Source organism: Theropithecus gelada, chromosome 2 (genome assembly GCF_003255815.1).
Source record: "Theropithecus gelada isolate Dixy chromosome 2, Tgel_1.0, whole genome shotgun sequence".
Lineage (NCBI taxonomy): Eukaryota > Metazoa > Chordata > Mammalia > Primates > Cercopithecidae > Theropithecus > Theropithecus gelada.
This window is the reverse complement of record NC_037669.1, coordinates 120468362-120485380: the sequence shown is the minus strand read 5'-3', so window position 1 is coordinate 120485380 and position 17019 is coordinate 120468362. Positions and strand designations below refer to the sequence as shown.

The following is a 17019-nucleotide window of genomic DNA, read 5'->3' as shown; positions in this document are numbered from 1 at the left end:
AACAGAACTCTCGACAAACGTACGCCCTCTTTGCGCTCTACGTTTCTTTGGACCTGGATGGAATTGGAATTGTTTTACTTTGCATCGCGGGACTGCGCTGCGGACAGGGCGGGGCGGCCCAATGGCCTCCCTGGGGTTGCTCCGCTCCCCTTCACCCTCCCTTCCCGGCCCCGCCCCGCGATTGGCCGGCGCGCGCCGGGGCTGCCGCCGATTGGTGTTCGCCGGCCCGAGCCGCGGGGCTTAAAGAGGGGGCGGGGGCGCGCTGCCCAGCAGCGCTGCCGTCCCGGCCGTGAGCCCTTCGCAGCTGAGCTCGCAACCTCCCGCGCCGACCTCCGCCTCCAGTGTCCCGCCTCGGGCCGTCGCCCTCCAGCGACTCGCGAGCGTGGGAGACGTACCTGGACAGGCACTGTCCAGCCCGGGTCCAGGCACAGCCGTGAGGGGCGAGGCACGGGGACAAACTGGCGCTCACGATGGTGGCCACGTGCCTGCAGGTGGTGGGCTTCGTTACGAGCTTCGTGGGCTGGATCGGCGTCATCGTGACCACCTCCACCAATGACTGGGTGGTGACCTGCGGCTACACCATCCCCACCTGCCGCAAGCTGGACGAGCTGGGCTCCAAGGGGCTGTGGGCCGACTGCGTCATGGCCACGGGGCTGTACCACTGCAAGCCCCTGGTGGACATCCTCATCCTGCCGGGTAAGGACACGAGCTTGGCGGAGGCTCCCCAATCCTTATCCTCTGGGTGAAGAGCGGGATATTAGACGGCGGTCACAGAGACATTTTGGGGCCTTGAAGACCTTTGGGTACGTTTTTGACATTCCTAGTCCCACCTTGTAGAAGAATTAGGCAGCCCGGAACTTAACTTCTCTAGGCCTCAGTATTCTTACCTGGAATTTGGGGTAATAGTGGCAGTGTGGCCGGTGGTAACACTGGCCGAGTCCCCTTGAGAATGAACAAACCGGAACACGTAATAGGAACTGAGTCCGTATTAATTACTGCGGCCCCAGCCCGCATCCTTCCACCGTCGGCTTCCCAAAGTCCTTCCCGCTCCCGCCAGGCCTTCCCCGGGGCGCCGAGCCTTCGCGTTAGATTCCGCCCGCAGAGGTGAGAAGGAGCGTGTAACACAAGCGGACAGGAGAATCGAACCGGCTCAGGCTGAGTTTCCCGGTCCTCATAGGATGGGAGAAGCGCCCCAGCCAAGTTAGAGCCCTCCTAGCTCTGTCCGCCCAGCCGCTGAGCGATTCACGGCCAAGGCGCTCTGGGCTGCCTGGTTTGGGAAATGACAGGTTGGTTCCCGCATGTGCCCAGGGCCATCTCCGCTGCCCCCGCCCCTGCTGTGGGCGCGTCAGACCGCGGGGCTGCGGTGACGCCGGCTCCCGCTCCGCGCCGCTGGGTTGGATAGGGACGAGCAGGGGCTCCTCGGAGGGCGGACTCCACTGGGGAGACACGGAGCGGGCCGCCGAGGGTCGCTCGCCGCCACCCCTCCAGCGTGCCTCAGAGTGGAAAGGGGAACTAAAAATTGACAGCCTAGCGCGGGCCAGGGGCCACATCTTCACATGTGTCCTGTGGAAACATTCTGGGCGACAGTCTCAATTCAGATTCAAACCACGAGCCAGCTGGGCAATGGCGAGGTCGGGGGCACCCCCTTGGTTTTCTGCTGGAATCTCTGTCCTGCCCCAAAGGCATGTCTTTGTCCCGGTCTCTACAAGGTGGGCTTCTGTCCCCCAGCCTTCGTGGATTGTGCTCACTTAAAGGATTTTCCCGGTTTCCTCAAGATGGGGAGAAACTTGTCCCTGAAGCCGCCAGTTAGATAAAAGACCTGCTCGCCCCTTAAGCCTCCTCCAAGCACCCCCTATTTCCAGTCCTCGCAGTCGGAATCTGAATCCCTCCTTCCTCCTTGCTGCCTAGTACTTGGCTCTTATCCCCACAAAGGCACATTTTATCTTGTTTTTTGTTGATTGTTCGTGAGTGAAGTTCTCCCACTATGTTTTAAATTCCTTGAAGATAGAGATGCTGTCCTGTTAATTCTCTTTGCTTCCTCTTCTGGACCTGGCATGGCCTCTGGCACACAATAGCTGCGGGCAGTGCTTGCCTGGCTTGCCTTACGCTATCCTTTACTTCATTTTGAACTTTCAGAAGGCCAGAGGTCAACAAACCCAGATCTAGACTCAGCTTTGGCTAATGCTGGTGTTGGCAGACCAGGCCAGCCTCCGGGATCCAGGACTCACAATCTGGGTGACGGGGAACAAATTGCTAGCATCAGTGAACCACGGTTGTCTTCTTTTGAAAAAGTTAAAATCAGATCAACCACCCATCTTTCACGATTATTTGAGGATTAAATGAGATAAGAAAGGTAATCTCCTTTGAGGTAGTAGATGCTTCATGAATGGTAGTTACAGCATTTTATTAAAAGCTGGGCATGGTATTTGTAGGGATCTTTGAAGCATAAAATTACCTTTGCTTCCTTCTCCTGAAATTAACTTTACTGAGCATTCAATGCCAAGTGGTTTGTTTTCAGAGAACAAAGGCCATCCTCCAGAGGGGAGTGCATATTGGGGGAGTGGGGGGCGGTGCTAGTCCTTCCTGCCTTCCCCCTCTGTCACACTTTGGGTGGAGGCAGTAACAGTCCTCAGTCCCTATCTTTTGGTGTCCGGACATGGCCTTGGCACTGTAGCATGTGGACAGCCAGTGCCGTGGATTTCAGAACCTGCATTGCCAGTTGACTGCCTCCTTTGTGTGGGTGCTGGCTCTCTACAAGCTGCAGGGGCAGATGGCTGGGTCAGGGGATGGGCCTCAGACTTCCTGGAGCTCCTTTCTGGAGATCTTCAAGTCAGTAGACACTTGACTGATTATCTTTAATTCTGAAGGAGCTGAGACGGGCAGTGCTGGAAGAGGGCCCTTGTGAAGCCCGAATTCTGGAAAAACGTACCTTGCTAAGAGACAGCGTTGAAGTTAGGACTTTGTGCATGTGAGGGTCGTGGTGTGTGAGGCAGATGTTGGGCTAGTTTCCTGGCTTTGCTATGAACTCTGCCTCACCCAGGCCGCTAGTACTAGTTCCTTCTGAGCAAAGAAGGGAGAGTAATAAATGCGCCCCCCACTTTTTTAAGAGGAGGGAGAGCTTTAATGAGAAACATTACATTTAAAAGTGAAACACATTTGTCTGTGAAATTCTCCCAGTGTCTTGTCAGAGTTATTCTAAATAAATATGACACATATTGTAATCTGTTTCTTAATAAAGTTTTTACTTGGCATTTTACTTGACAGGATAAAGTTCATGTAGTTTTTCTCTACTCTTCTATTTTTCAGTTCTCTTATTCCTTGATTTGCAATTGTTTCCATGATCTGTTGTGGGCACTGTGTTAACTCCATGAATACCAAGGCAGGTGTCTGCCATCCAGGAACCCTGAGGGCTGGAGAGATGCCTTTTAAGCAATGATGGACAGCTGGGGAAGGATGCCCAGGGTACTGTGGGGGAGGCAGATGGCACCCAACCATTTAGGGGCAGGATCCATGAGGACAGCAGCCTCTGGGGAGACAGCAAAGAGAGGAAGCCTGAATTTTAGCTTAGTCTGGGTTAGGGCCACAGCCAATGTGAATGAAAGCACGTGGTTAGGAGAAAATCACCTAGGACACCTGGACATGAAAGCACTGCACTGAGACAGACAAAGAACACCAATGATAACAATTAACCTTTTTTGAGGATTTGGTATAGGCACCGTTTTAAGCATTGCATAAATTAACTAATGTAGTCTTCGGTACAATTCTATTAGAGAGATGCAGGTACTATTACATTATTATCAATACTTTATTTATTTATTTATTTTGAGAAAGTGTCCCGCTCTGTCACCCAGGCTGGAGTGCAGTGGCTCTATCTCAGCTCACTGCAACCTCCGCCTCCCAGGTTCAAGCGATTCTCCTGCCTCAGCCTCCCTGAGTAACTGGGACTACAGGCGCACACCACCACACCAGGCTAATTTTTGTATTTTTAGTAGAGATGGAGTTTTGCCATGTTGGCCAGGCTGGTCTTGAACTCCTGACCTCAGAGGATTCACCTGCCTTGGCCTCCCAAAGTGCTGGGATTATAGGTGTGAGCCACCGTGCCTGGCCTATTCTTACTTTATAGATGTGGAAAGTAAGACATCATGGTTAAGTAACTTGGCCCTCACAGAATGATTCTTGGGAGATTTGAGTTTTCATCTGAACTTTCTCATGGGGATGTAATAATGTAAATGGACTCTTGGCCCCTCCACCCTGGAAGCTTGGCCAAGTGGCCTAAACCAGGGGCCCCCATTTAGTCTCTCCAGCCCCCTTTTTTCTTGCTGAGTTGTTTTAAAAGTTGAAAAGTGCTTAGTGACCTTGGACAATACTAGCACCTTCTAAGTCCTGGAATGGGCCAAGAGCGAGGAAGGGAGATGATGCTGAATTCCCCTAAGGCAGGACTCAGGAAGCAAGAGAACCCCGTGGTCTAACCTTTCCCATCTGCTCTCTTGTTCCCAGGCTATGTGCAGGCCTGCCGTGCCCTGATGATTGCTGCCTCAGTCCTGGGTCTGCCAGCCATTTTACTGCTGCTGACTGTTCTTCCCTGCATCCGGATGGGCCATGAGCCTGGTGTGGCTAAGTACAGGCGGGCCCAGCTGGCTGGTGTTTTGCTCATTCTGCTGGGTAAGACAGCTTTCTCAATGGTACCCCACCTATGAGGGAGCCTGATGAATCTCAGATCTTGTGGTTGCTGCCTTCTCAAGTTCAAGAGAAATGTGAAAGGAAGCCAAGTGAACCCAGTGGGGGATGGACCCCCACAATCTGTATCCCTTTGTATTTTACGGGCAGTTTACATAGAGGGCTAAGTAATGTCTCTGGGAGTCACTGAACATGAAGATAAGTTTAAAAAGAGAAAGAGAAAGAGGATTTTGAAGGTAGGAAATACCTAAGGGAAAGACCTGAAAGACGGAAGCCTTCCAGTCTTCACAGTGGAATCCTTTTTGAACACCTATGCCCAGGTCCCAAAGCCGATCAATTGAATCAGAATTTTCTGGGCATCAGGCCAGGCAAAGATATTTTTTGAAAGCTTCCCAGGTGATGCTTATGTGCAGGCAAGAATGAGAAACTCAGTTAGTAAAGAAGGAGGCCGAGGTGGGCGAATCACCTGAGGTTGGAAGTTCAAGACCAGCCTGGCCAACATGGTGAAACCTCATCTTTACTAAAAATACAAAAATTAGCCAGGTATGGTGGTGCATGCCTGTAATCTCAGGTACTCAGTGGGGGCTGAGGCAGAAGAATCATTTGAACCCAGGAGGCAGAGGTTGCGGTGAGCTTAGATCGCGCTATTGCATTCCAGCCTGGGTGACAGAGTGCCACTCAAAAAAAAAAAAAAAAAAAAAGAAAGAAAGAAAGAAAGAAAAAAGTAAAGAGGAGGGCAAGAGAAAAGTCAGGAGTTGAGGGTGGTTGGACCACCAGGTGATGGTTCCATCCTGGGGAAAATAGGCCATCTTTGCTTTGGGTGTACTTGGACACCTCAATAGAATATGGTATGTGTTCATGTAGAAAAGGTATATAGGCTGTGTATACACATAGGAAGACACCTAACCCGGACTGGATGAGTTTCCAGAGCAGAAGAACCCAGCAATAAGCCCTGAGACTTGAAAAGAAGGTGGGCTGGTCATGAATTGAGGGGAGGGACAGTCCAGGGACAGGAAATGGCCTGTGCTCATTTGGTTTTGCTGATTATACCTGCACATAGAGGGCTTCATTTAACAACCTATGGAGGGTCCTTCTAGCTCTACTCTCGTCAGTGATTTCATTTCTCTCCATTTTTTCCCCCTCAGATGCTAGTTTCATCAGCACATTCTAAATCCTAATAGACGATATGAATTTTAAGAACAACTCTTGTTGCAAAGTGCACGTATCAGTGAGAAGAAATTAGTCTGGGTATGGGTTAGATATAAAATCATGTTCTTCTGAAACAAGGAATTCATACCCCCAGATTGGCATATCAGATGATGAATTTGAGGGGTAAGAATGGGCGTCAGGATTCTGTGTGGGTTGACGCCACTTAGTGGTGGGTACCTCCCATCTGGAGGCCTCACACTCACAATGATACCAGTAAGGTGAGGGGACATGAGAGGCAGGGCACCATTTTCCAGGATTGCAAAGGGAAGGAGGTTTGCAGGTTCTTGCGAAGCCACAGGTGTGTGTGTGTGTGTGTGTGTGTGTGTGTGTGTATGTGTTAACAGGAGTGAAAAGACCACTGTAATTTCCAGAGAAAAATCGGAATGTGGAAATTTTGGTTCCAGCCACAAAGAATTTGTGTGCCAGTATCACACAGAACACATATCAGCATCTGGTGCTTTATCTGACTTACAGGGGCCTCCTCTTGCCCTGCTCTATGGAGGTCAGATCTGTGTGTCCGACTCCCTTTCCAACAGGAAAGTCAAAGCTCCACAAGTAAACTGGGTTTGCAGAATCCAGGTGAAATCCTTCTCCTAGACACTTGCTGTTTGTAACTTTCCTCACATTCTCACAGAAGCCCCAGAAGGTTCTCTTGGGCTCTGAGGATGGCAGAGCCAAAAGATGGATCTGTTGTGTTGGGTGCTCATGTTTAGAAATTCTGGCCTTCCATATGAGTGTCACAGGTATCCACAAGTAAGAGAACACACTAAAACAAACACACAAACCCTGGAAAATAGAGGGATAAAAGCAAAGTATACATAGATAGTTAAAAAAAAAACACGCTAAATACAACAGAATTGTTTAGTTGAATAATCAGGGATATTGAAGGAAAAAGCAGCTGGTGGTTTGAAACTTCCTAGCTGAATTTGTTTTTCTTTGTCTTCTAAAGGTGGGTTAATGTAGATAGTCAGAATCACAGAGGAAGAAAGTGAGGTGGGGCTGGGGAGTGGGTGAGTGCCTCAGTCCCTGTTTGCCTGTCTGGAGTGAAACTATGGGGGAGGCAGGACATTGAGGGATCTGACCCCACCCAAGGAGGCTGCCCGTTTCCGGACACTCACCGGAGTCCCCTCATTGCACTTTTACGGCCTTGCATTTCCGATATTGTCTGCCTTTGCTCCTATCCAGATTTATTTCTCAGTGGGTCACCACTGCCTGTGGGTTGGATGTTGTTTTGACTAGAACGAGCTAGCTCTGGAAATGTAAAGCTCATTGTCTCAGGCGTGGCACCTGCTGATCTCCTCTAGGTCTTCTCACCATGGAGCCCCAAGTGCCTTGTTTCCCCTGTTGGCAGTGGTGGGAGGAGCACGGGGAGTGAAGGCTCCCTTTGTGTTCCTCTGGACTGTTTTCTGTCACTCCCTCAGAGAAGCCAGCGCTAGGCCTGGGCAGGGTCCTCAGGGTCACTGAATGGGGCTGAGCGAAAACCTCATTCGACCAAAGAAGATGAGGCATCCCCTGGAGTTCAGGGGCCTGGGAACTGGACACAGTATCACAGCTAGTCCTGGTATGGGAACTGTGAACACTGCTAATTAAAATCTGTTTTTCCTGACCCTGAAAATCTGTAATTATTTTTGTGAAACCTTAAAAAAATTATGTGTGTTGTACACCGTTATCTTCTCAGCAGTTACATTTAATGGTGTGAGGATTTGGTTCCTGCTGTGGAGGAAGAAATAGAAGCCAGTTGCTTCTAAAGCCAGATGAGTGGCGCAGGAGCAGCAGGCTCTCAGATCTGTGGTGGATTTGAGGCTAATCTGTTTGTGGCTTTTTAAGAGTTCCTGCCAAGGCAGGAGGTGCCTATGCCCTGAATTGTTTGATCTTATCAGTTGGAATCAGATCCAACTGTGCTTAATCTGGAATCTACTACTTTCTGGCTGTGTGAACTAGGGCAGTTCCTTAATGTCTCTGGTCCCTTCCATAAAATGGGAACAATAACGCCTGCTTCTCAAGTTAGTAAAAACAGTGAAGTGATGTGTGAAAATTATTTAGCATGGGATCTGGCACATAGTAAGTTCTCAATAAATGGTTGCTATTTTTTTTTTATTGTTGGTTAGCTGGTTAAAAAAATACCCAGAGAGCAGCTGGGTATTCTTCCAATCATGTCTAATTTCCTTATTTTTATTTATTTTATTTATTTTTTGAGATGGAGCTTTGCTCTGTTGCCCAGGCTAGAGTGCAGTGGCACAATCTTGGCTCACTGCAACTTCTGCCACGCAGGTTCAAGCGATTCTCCTGCCTCAGGCTCCCGACTAGCTGGGATTACTGGCATGTGTCACCATGCCAGGCTAATTTTTGTATTTTTTGTAGAGATGGAGTTTCACCATATTGGGCAGGCTGGTCTCAAACTCCTGAGCCGTAAGCCACCGCACCCGGCAAGAAGGTCTTTAAGAACCTTTTTATTGTGGAAAATATCAGACCTATGTAAAAGTAGAGGAATAGTATAATAAACCCCTGTGAACCCAACCTCCTCAACAGTGATCAACTCGTGACTGTAATACATGCTTCATCTTTCCACTTCTCCATTTCTTCCAGTCTTCAGATTTTTTAAAGGAAATCTTAGCATATCAAGGAAGTTTTTTTTTTTTTTTTTTGCTATTACTAATGTAAGAAGTCAGAATAATTTAAATGACTTTAATGAAAATTTTGCTTTGTGCTAGAAATGGTGCTTTTGAAAGTTCTTTCAGGGTTGGGCGTGGTGACTCACGCCTGTAATCCCAGCATTTTGGGAGGCTGAGGTGGGTGGATCACCTGAGGTCAGGAGTTCGAAACCAGCCTGACCAACATGGAGAAACCCTGTCTCTACTTAAAATATAAAATTAGCTGGGCATGGTGGCACATGCCTGCATTCCCAGCTACTCGGGAGGCTGAGGCAGGAGAATCACCTGAACCCAGGAGGCAGAGGTTGCGGTGAGCTGAGATCGCGCCATTGCACTCCAGCCTGGGCAACAAGAGTGAAACTGCATCTCAAAAAACAGAAAACAAAAAAACCAACCAAAAAACACAAAATTCAAAAATTAGCCAGGTATGGCAGGCGCCTGTGATCCCAGCTACTTGGGAGGCTGAGGCACAAGAATTGCTTGAACCCACGTGGTGGAGTTTGCAGTGAGCTGAGATCATGCCACTGCACTCCAGCCTGGGCGACAGAGTGAGACTGTCTCAAAAAAAAAAAAAAAAAGCCTTTCAGTGGAAAGTGACAAAGCATGAAAAAAGGTTCGTTGGGGCTAGGCGTGGTATTTCACGCCTGTAATCTAGCACTTTGGAAGGGCAACATGGGCAGATTGCTTGAGCCCAGGAGTTCAAGACCAGCCTGGCCAACATGGCAAAACCCCATCCCTACTAAAAATACAAAAGTTAGGCCAGCCTGGTGGTGTGCCCCTGTGATTCCAGCTACTCAGGAGGCTGACGATCGATGCTCAGGAGAACGAGGCTGCAGTGAGTTGAGATTGCACCACTGCCCTCCAGCCTGGGTGACAGAGACCCTATCCAGGGGAAAAAAAAAAAAAAGTAGGTTTATTGGAAGGAGGAAGAAATGTCAGTGCCCACTGACCTTGTCTTTCTCTGTCTCTTTGACTGTCTGTCTGTCTGTCTCTCAGTTGTTACCTCCAAAGTCAAACACACCTATATTGATTTTTTTTTAACTTTATGTTTGTTTAACTCCATATATTACCATGTGTCATCTCATCTCTAAAGAGATTAAAAGCCACACTTACATTTCATTGCTTTAAAATGGACTTCTCAAATATTTTCCGTTTGGTCATGTCACCATCATTCTTAGTTTTTAACAAGGCATATCTTATCAATTAAATAATGTACTGTATTGCATTATTTGAAACTTGTTCTCAAAAGAGGCAAACAATTTTATTCTTTGAAGAGCAAGGAATTCTACTTATGAGAGGACTAGGTTTAGATATATCTGTCTTTACATAGTGAAGTTTTCTTCTCCCTTCCCTTTCTCTCTCCTTCTCTTCCTCCTTCTCCTCCTTCTCATTTTTAGCTAAGAATATACCTCAGTTTTACTTTCTATTCTCCAACAACAAATGGTACCCCCCCACCTTGTGTAGTTAACTATTGCATCTTCTGAAGGTAGAAGAGGAGAAAGACTGAAAAATCTGAGTGCTAAAATTACTGTCTTGTTTTTAGAGACTTAATTTAAAAATATATTCTGATGATGTAAAAAGAAAAAGAACAAAAATTTCCTTTATCTTTCTTCAATTTTCTTGACCTTACAGGTAACTGACTTTTTAGAAAAACATTTTCTTTATTTTTCCCAAATGACAGAGAGAACCATTCCAAACTCATCTTTTTGGGTTTGCAAATAAAAATAAATCTATCAGACCTTCTATGTCTTTAAGAAAGGCAATTTTTTTTGGCCAGTTCTATTACTATTTCACATGTTTTTAAGTTACGTAATGATTTGACTTGCGTTTTTAACTTTACTGGACAAAACATATCCCTTTCTTCCTTGAAACCATTGCTGAAATTGAGTAAATTCTCCTATTTTAGTTTTTAAACATTTTTCATTTTGAGTTCAATTGGAGGTCACTGTTTTCAGTGAGCCTCTCATTTCCTTTCATGTTGTGTGGTAGTCTGTCATTTTTTAGTGGTTTTGATGTGATTCATCTTTGAGAGCCACAGGAATTCCACCCAGGGTTCATTTGTCTCCTAGGAAGTAAAGAGCCTGCTGGCACTCATTTACCTTGTTTTGTGTGAATTATAAGAGAAGGAAATCTTTAATGAGGTCAATGATGAGCTTGCGACTTTAAGTGTGCTAAACTCACAATAAGATTTTATGACTTTGGACCTCAGTTTTGGTGTGTATGACGTGAAAGGTAGAATTGAAATGAGACTACTTCTCATCCATCCATCCATTCATTCCCCCGTTCACTCATCCATCCCTATGGAGGTTCATTGTATGAAATGTTTAGACCTTTTTCTGATTTTTCCCTTTTTCTGATGATTTATATTGGAATAAAACCTAACAAAATCCCTAAAATACTCAAAACCAAGACTGATGGTTACTTTTGGGATATTGAGCCTGATTATTTCCCTGTGTTTAAAACAAGATAATCTTGTTTTATTATTTGCTTAAGGGAACAATTAAATGAATTTAGAGGCAGTTTCTTGTCTTATTCTATAAAATCTAAACTAAACCTGAAAGTTAGGCTTACATTGGATGTGGGGAATGCTTTCCTGCATGTGTGTGCACATGTGCTGTATGTGTAAATATAGTATAGTTGAAAAATATAAAACTTGATTTGAACCCTGAGTTGTTTTGAGACCAGTTAATTGTTTATAGGAAAGATCAGTTAGCTTGAACCATATCAGTTGTTTGGGAATTACAACTTTTTTCCCTACAGAATGCAGCTTTTCACTCCCCTTCTTTTTCTTCTAAACAAGCCTGGGTGTTTGGAAGCCCTTGCTAGGTTGCTGTTTTTGCCAGTAGCAAAATGAATGCCCACTTTTGAGGTTTGGGGCTGTGTAAGTAGATTGTGTATGCTATGGAAAATCTACGGTAGTTCTCTCTGGCTGAAACCCTCCAAAAGAGGATTTTAGTCCCCTGTTCTGACAGAGAAAAAGGTTTTTCTCTGTGTCTTGCTGAAAGTAGAGACTCTGATAATAGCCAAGCAATTCTCCAAGAGTGCCTGATTTGGAATCCATGTCAGAGAAGAGAAAGAAAAAGACTTTCCCCTGCATCTGAGGTTTCCTAAGTCCTGAGCTAGAAAGGGAGGTTTCAGGTACACATTGCTCTTCTTGAACATTCTAGTCACAGAAGGAAAATACATCTTCTCATGGTATCTCATATGAAAATATTACAGAAGCTGGCATGACTGTGCTTACTTTTTAAGAAAAAGGAAACATTAGCGTATGGGTAGATTTTAGCTGCTGCTGCTTCTTCTTCTTCTTCTTTTTTTTTTTTTTTTTAACACAGAATCTTACCCTGTTGCCTAGGCTGGAGTGCAGTGGTGAGCTCTCCACTCACTGCATGCAACCTCTGCCTTCCGGGTTCAAGCAATTCTCCCTGCCTCAGCCTCCTAAGTAGCTGGGATTACAGTTGCCCACCATCCATGCCTGGCTAATTTTTGTATTTTTTAGTAGAGACGGGGTTTTGCCATGTTGGCCAGGCTGTTCTTGAACTCCTGACCTCAGGTGATCCGCCCACCTCGGCCTCCCAAAGTGCTGGGATTACAGGTGTGAGCCACCATGCCTGGCCAATTTTAGCTTCTTAGATAATCTATAAATAATTAATGGAGTGAATTTGGGCTGTTAGAAAGCCAATCTGGGCCGGGCGCGGTGGCTCAAGCCTGTAATCCCAGCACTTTGGGAGGCCGAGACGGGCGGATCACGAGGTCAGGAGATCGAGACCATCTTGGCTAACACAGTGAAACCCCGTCTCTACGAAAAAATACAAAAAACTAGCCGGGCGAGGTGGCGGGCGCCTGTAGTCCCAGCTACTCGGGAGGCTGAGGCAGGAGAATGGCGTGAACCCGGGAGGCGGAGCTTGCAGTGAGCTGAGATCCGGCCACTGCACTCCAGCCTGGGCGACAGAGCAAGACTCCGTCTCCAAAAAAAAAAAAAAAAAAAGAAAGCCAATCTGGGCAATTCATAGCTTTTCAAATTAACTCTCTTCCTTCTGATTTCCTCTTGAGATCTATTCTTTTTAAGGATAGAGATCATATATTTTTATGTGTATCTATACCCAGCTTGTGGGAGTGGTTTAATCTATTGCAATAAGAATCTATGTTACGAGCAACACAAATGCAATGAGACTGTTTAAAAGGTCTTTCAAAATGGGTAAGACCAATCCTTTTTTCCATTTAGAACTAATATACAAGGCTGTTAGATTTGATTGCTTATGTTAAATTATATTTCTTCTCTGCGGGCATAGAGAGTAAGTTAGAAAATCACTCACCATGAGTAGAAATCAGAAAAAAGCTTGCTGAGTTGAAAGTGATAAGGGTATCCCTGGTGGCAAACGTCACACTGGCAGTGCAGTATTCTTTCTTAATTTGTTGATGGAAACCTCATTGTTATTATTATTATTATTGTTATTATTTTTCTGTCTGCCAACTTTAATGTGCCATCTCAACTTAAAGAGGTTTGGAGTTACTTTGTCTAGAGCTGTGTTGTTCAGTACAGTAGCCACTAGCTACGTGTGGCCATTTAAATTAAAAGTAGTGAAAATTCAAAATTCAGTTCTTCATCTCACTAGCCTCATGACAAATGATCAATGGTCCCACATAACTTGTGGCTACTCCATTTGACAGTGCTGGTCTAGATATTTGAAAAAAATATAAAAAAGTCTTTATAGCCTCTTGCCTGCCCATGTTTTGTTACTTTGCTTATAAAGAGGTGAAAAACTACATGATATATAAGCTATTTCTTATTTTACTCTATAAAATCAAAACCAAAATGAAGATTAGATTGATTGGTGCAAGACCAAAAGTAAAGTTCTACCATTTTGACCCCCGAATGGGTGAGTTTTTCTACTCCAAGGACTGTTCATTTGTGTGTTGGGATTTTGTGATCGTGAACAGCGTAATACAAACTTGAACCTTTATCTGGTACTCCATTTTCATCTAGCAACATTCACCACATCAAGAGAAATTTCATGCCTTCTCTAGATCTTTGTAATGTGAATTGACCAAACTGAGAAAATAGAGTGGAAAATTGAGGTGGCTGCCATCTCGTTTCTCATTTTTGAATAGCTCAGATAATTCAGCCATTCAACTGGTCTACATTGAGCACGTACTATTTGCCTCGTACCAAGGTAGACATAAGTAAGACATGGACCCTACCTTCAAGGAACTCAGAGAGCTTACAATGACACATAGATAGGTAAAGCAATAATTATAATACAATTAGGTAAGTATATTAATTTTAGAATTATAACTAGATATGAAGTGTTGATATACAAGTAAATACAAATAAATATTTTTTGGACTTAAATGGTTTATTTCTAGGTCTTTACATTGGAATTATTTTATTTCTGCCACCTGCTGAAAAAAATAAGGACCCAGCAGTCAGCTTCTTCTACAGATGCCAACTGCTACATATTGGTTCAGTGTTGAGGGAGCAGAGCCGTGTGTATGGAGCTTTTTGGAGCTGGTTGGAAGCCACAAGTGTGTGTATGTGGAGTGAGTGGGCCTGCCCACGTGCTTGGTGTGTGATGGGTGCGCCCAGTCACGGCCTCTCCATGTCTCTCCAGCTCTCTGCGCCATTGTTGCCACCATCTGGTTCCCTGTGTGCGCCCACCGTGAGACCACCATCGTGAGCTTTGGCTACTCCCTGTATGCAGGCTGGATTGGTGCTGTGCTGTGCCTCGTGGGTGGCTGTGTCATCCTCTGCTGCGCTGGAGATGCCCAGGCCTTTGGTGAAAACCGTTTCTACTACACTTCGGGCTCTAGCTCCCCGACGCATGCCAAGAGTGCCCATGTATAAGAGGGCTGCCCGTCTGCCCACAGAGGTGCTGTAGATGCTGGGCTCAGGGCCCTAGGTTTGCTAGTCACAGTGTGGGGGAAGCCCACTCCTCTGCCAGGCTTAAAGCCAAAGGTCTAGAAAAGCATCCTGTCTGGCATTTTGTAGTCTTAACTTCTCTCCCTTTCCCCCTTCTTTTGGTTGCCTTTAAAGAAATCTCTAGCTCAGATAATGCCCATACATTTTTTCTCATGGCGTTGCCAACTATTAGCTCTTTTCTTGGGCATTCCTTTGCTGTTTATTAAAAAATATATTATATATATTTTGTTTCTTTAAATTTCAAATGTTTTGCAAACATCACTGAGTTAGGTGGGGGTGGGGAAGAGAAATACAAGACACTTTTTTTTTTTTTTTTTTAAATAGGGCCTCACTCTGTTACTCAGGCTGGAGTGCAGTGGTGTGATCTCGGCTCACTGTAGCCTCAACCTCCCAGGCTCAAGTGATCCTCCTGCCTCAGCCTCCCAAGTAGCTGGGACTACAGGCGTCCAACACTACACCCAGCTAATTTTCAAGTTTTTTGTAGAGATGAGGGCTCCCTATGTTGCCCAGGTTGATCTAGAACTCCTGGACTCAAAGTATCCTCCCGCCTCGGCCTCCCAAAGTGTTGGGATTATAGGAGTGAGGCACCGCACCGGCCAAGACACTTTTCAAACTGATACAGCTGACAATGGGAGCCTCATAAAGATGGCTTTTGTTTCTTCCCTTCAAGGTCATTTACTTGTACGAGACAGAAAAAGATAGCAATGGGGACATGGGATGCGGGAGGGAGGGGAATAGTGGAACTTTCTTTCCGTGGGAAACTTTCCCTTTTGTAAGCTGAGGGCCAGGGGTAGGGATATTTTTTAGTTTGTGATTTTACATTTATCTGTACATACTTTTTCAAGATTGATCATTTTTATAACCATGGTTTTCCTGAAATCCTCAATTCATCAATATGAAGGAAATGAACCACATAGACTTTATGCAATAAATAACAGTGCAAGTGAGTATAACTTTAATTGATGTTCCACAAAACATTTTTGATTTCAGGTTTGTATGATGTAGTTTTTAATCCTACATTTTCACATGCTTCAAACTAACACATTTTTAAAGCTTTCCCCCACTTTTCTCTCTATTTGCATTGTTAGCCATCTTGAAGTGATGTTGTTTAACATAAATTGTACTGTTGAATTTGGCTTTACGGGTGTAAACACTGATGGTATATCAGTATCTGAGACCCCAAACTCTCCAAATACTGATGGTGCATTTTATTCTTTAAGTGAAATCTGTGCAATAAAATAACAGACTGTCTGCAAAACTGGCCTTCGATCTTCTGTTGTATCCAAAGGTATCATTACTGATTAAAAAAAAAATCTCATTAATCTCTACTGGTAATTTATAGGTATTCAGATCAGTGATTTCAAAAACAAGTAATTCTGCATTGCCTTGAATAATTAAAAAGTTATATTTTATTCACTGTATCGTGATGGTAATTTGTGGTCATGAACGCATAACCTCCGTGCTCTCTAGGTTTCTTCAGTGGGATGACTTTATGGCATCTTTAATCATCGATCAATGGGCAGCAATCAGAAACAAAGTTCTCAGCATTATGCAGTTAATGTCCTTCATCTACTTTGAACACTTAGTAAAGGAATTGATTGGCTAGGTATCAAAGGAGAATGAAAGAAACCTATTTTATTGGATCTTTAAGTAATAATATCTAAATACATTTCGTTCAAACATACATATGTAGCTGTTTGGACATTTTGGACAAAGACCCATTGAGTTGATTTTTATTTGTTTTCTGTTCCAGAAACTCTGTCAAGTTATGGGCCTGGTTTAAGAAAACACATTACAATCTATTTTGGCAGACTTCTTCCAAATAAAATACTAATTTCATTAGCTGATAGTAGAATAATTGGCAAACATTTCCTCTTTGGAAATACTAATTTGGGCTAGCCATTTTGCAGAAATTTGTGTAGTTTTGATTATAACCTGTTGGAAAATATTTCTAAATTACTTATACATAAAACATAATCTTTTTTTGTTTGTTTTTTTGAGAAGAAGGCTCCTTCTGTTGCCCAGGCTGGAGAGCAGTGGTGCAATCTCACCCCCCTGCAACCTCCGCCCCTTGCCCCTTGGGTTCAAGCGATTCTTGTGCCTCAGCCTCCCAAGTAGCTGGGACTACAGGTGTGTGCCATCACACCTGGCTAATTTTTGTATTTTTAGTGAAGACAGGGTTTTGCCATGTTGGCCGGGCTGGTCTGGAACTCCTGGCCTCAAGTGATCCTCCTGCATCAGCCTCCCAAAGTGCTGGAATTACAGGTGTGAGCTACCGCGCCTGGCCATAGAAGACAATTTTTATGTTAACTAAAATATTTGCTTAGCTGTAATATAGCTTTTGTAAGGATAAAAGTCATGTGACTACATTGGAGGACCCTCCTACCTCATTAAAACTTGTCAGGGTATAACAATTATGAACCAGAAGGGAACAAAAAGCATTTGAGGGAGTGGACGAGGACGCTTCAGACCCCATGATCCCTTTCCTCACAACCGCCAGCTTGTGTCAGAAGTGTCATTAAGTGGGACTCCTCTCTTATGGATGTATTGACTCGCCCGCTCCTT

General features: G+C 44.9%; 1 protein-coding gene across 2 annotated transcripts; it reads left to right on the top strand.

Annotated features, from left to right (window-relative positions):
- Positions 1–244: 244 nt before the first annotated feature.
- Positions 245–15712, top strand: CLDN11 (claudin 11). Of its 2 annotated transcripts, none has more exons than XM_025377916.1 (3): positions 245–696; positions 4498–4662; positions 14147–15712. In XM_025377916.1, the coding sequence occupies exons 1-3, from the start codon at positions 471–473 to the stop codon at positions 14377–14379; spliced, it is 624 nt and encodes a 207-aa protein (XP_025233701.1). In that variant the 5' UTR covers positions 245–470; the 3' UTR covers positions 14380–15712. The 2 variants fall into 2 exon arrangements, with proteins under 2 accessions (XP_025233701.1, XP_025233702.1); XM_025377917.1 differs by lacking the exon at positions 245–696 and adding an exon at positions 2617–2736.
- The last annotated feature ends 1307 nt before the right edge of the window (positions 15713–17019 follow it).

Bases quoted from the DNA above. Each gene is read 5' to 3' on its own strand.
- CLDN11 (XM_025377916.1), top strand. From the start codon at position 471: ATGGTGGCCACGTGCCTGCAGGTGGTGGGCTTCGTTACGAGCTTCGTG. The intron at 697-4,497 runs GTAAGGACACGA...TCTTGTTCCCAG, and splicing joins GGACATCCTCATCCTGCCGG to GCTATGTGCAGGCCTGCCGT. The intron at 4,663-14,146 runs GTAAGACAGCTT...ATGTCTCTCCAG, and splicing joins TGTTTTGCTCATTCTGCTGG to CTCTCTGCGCCATTGTTGCC.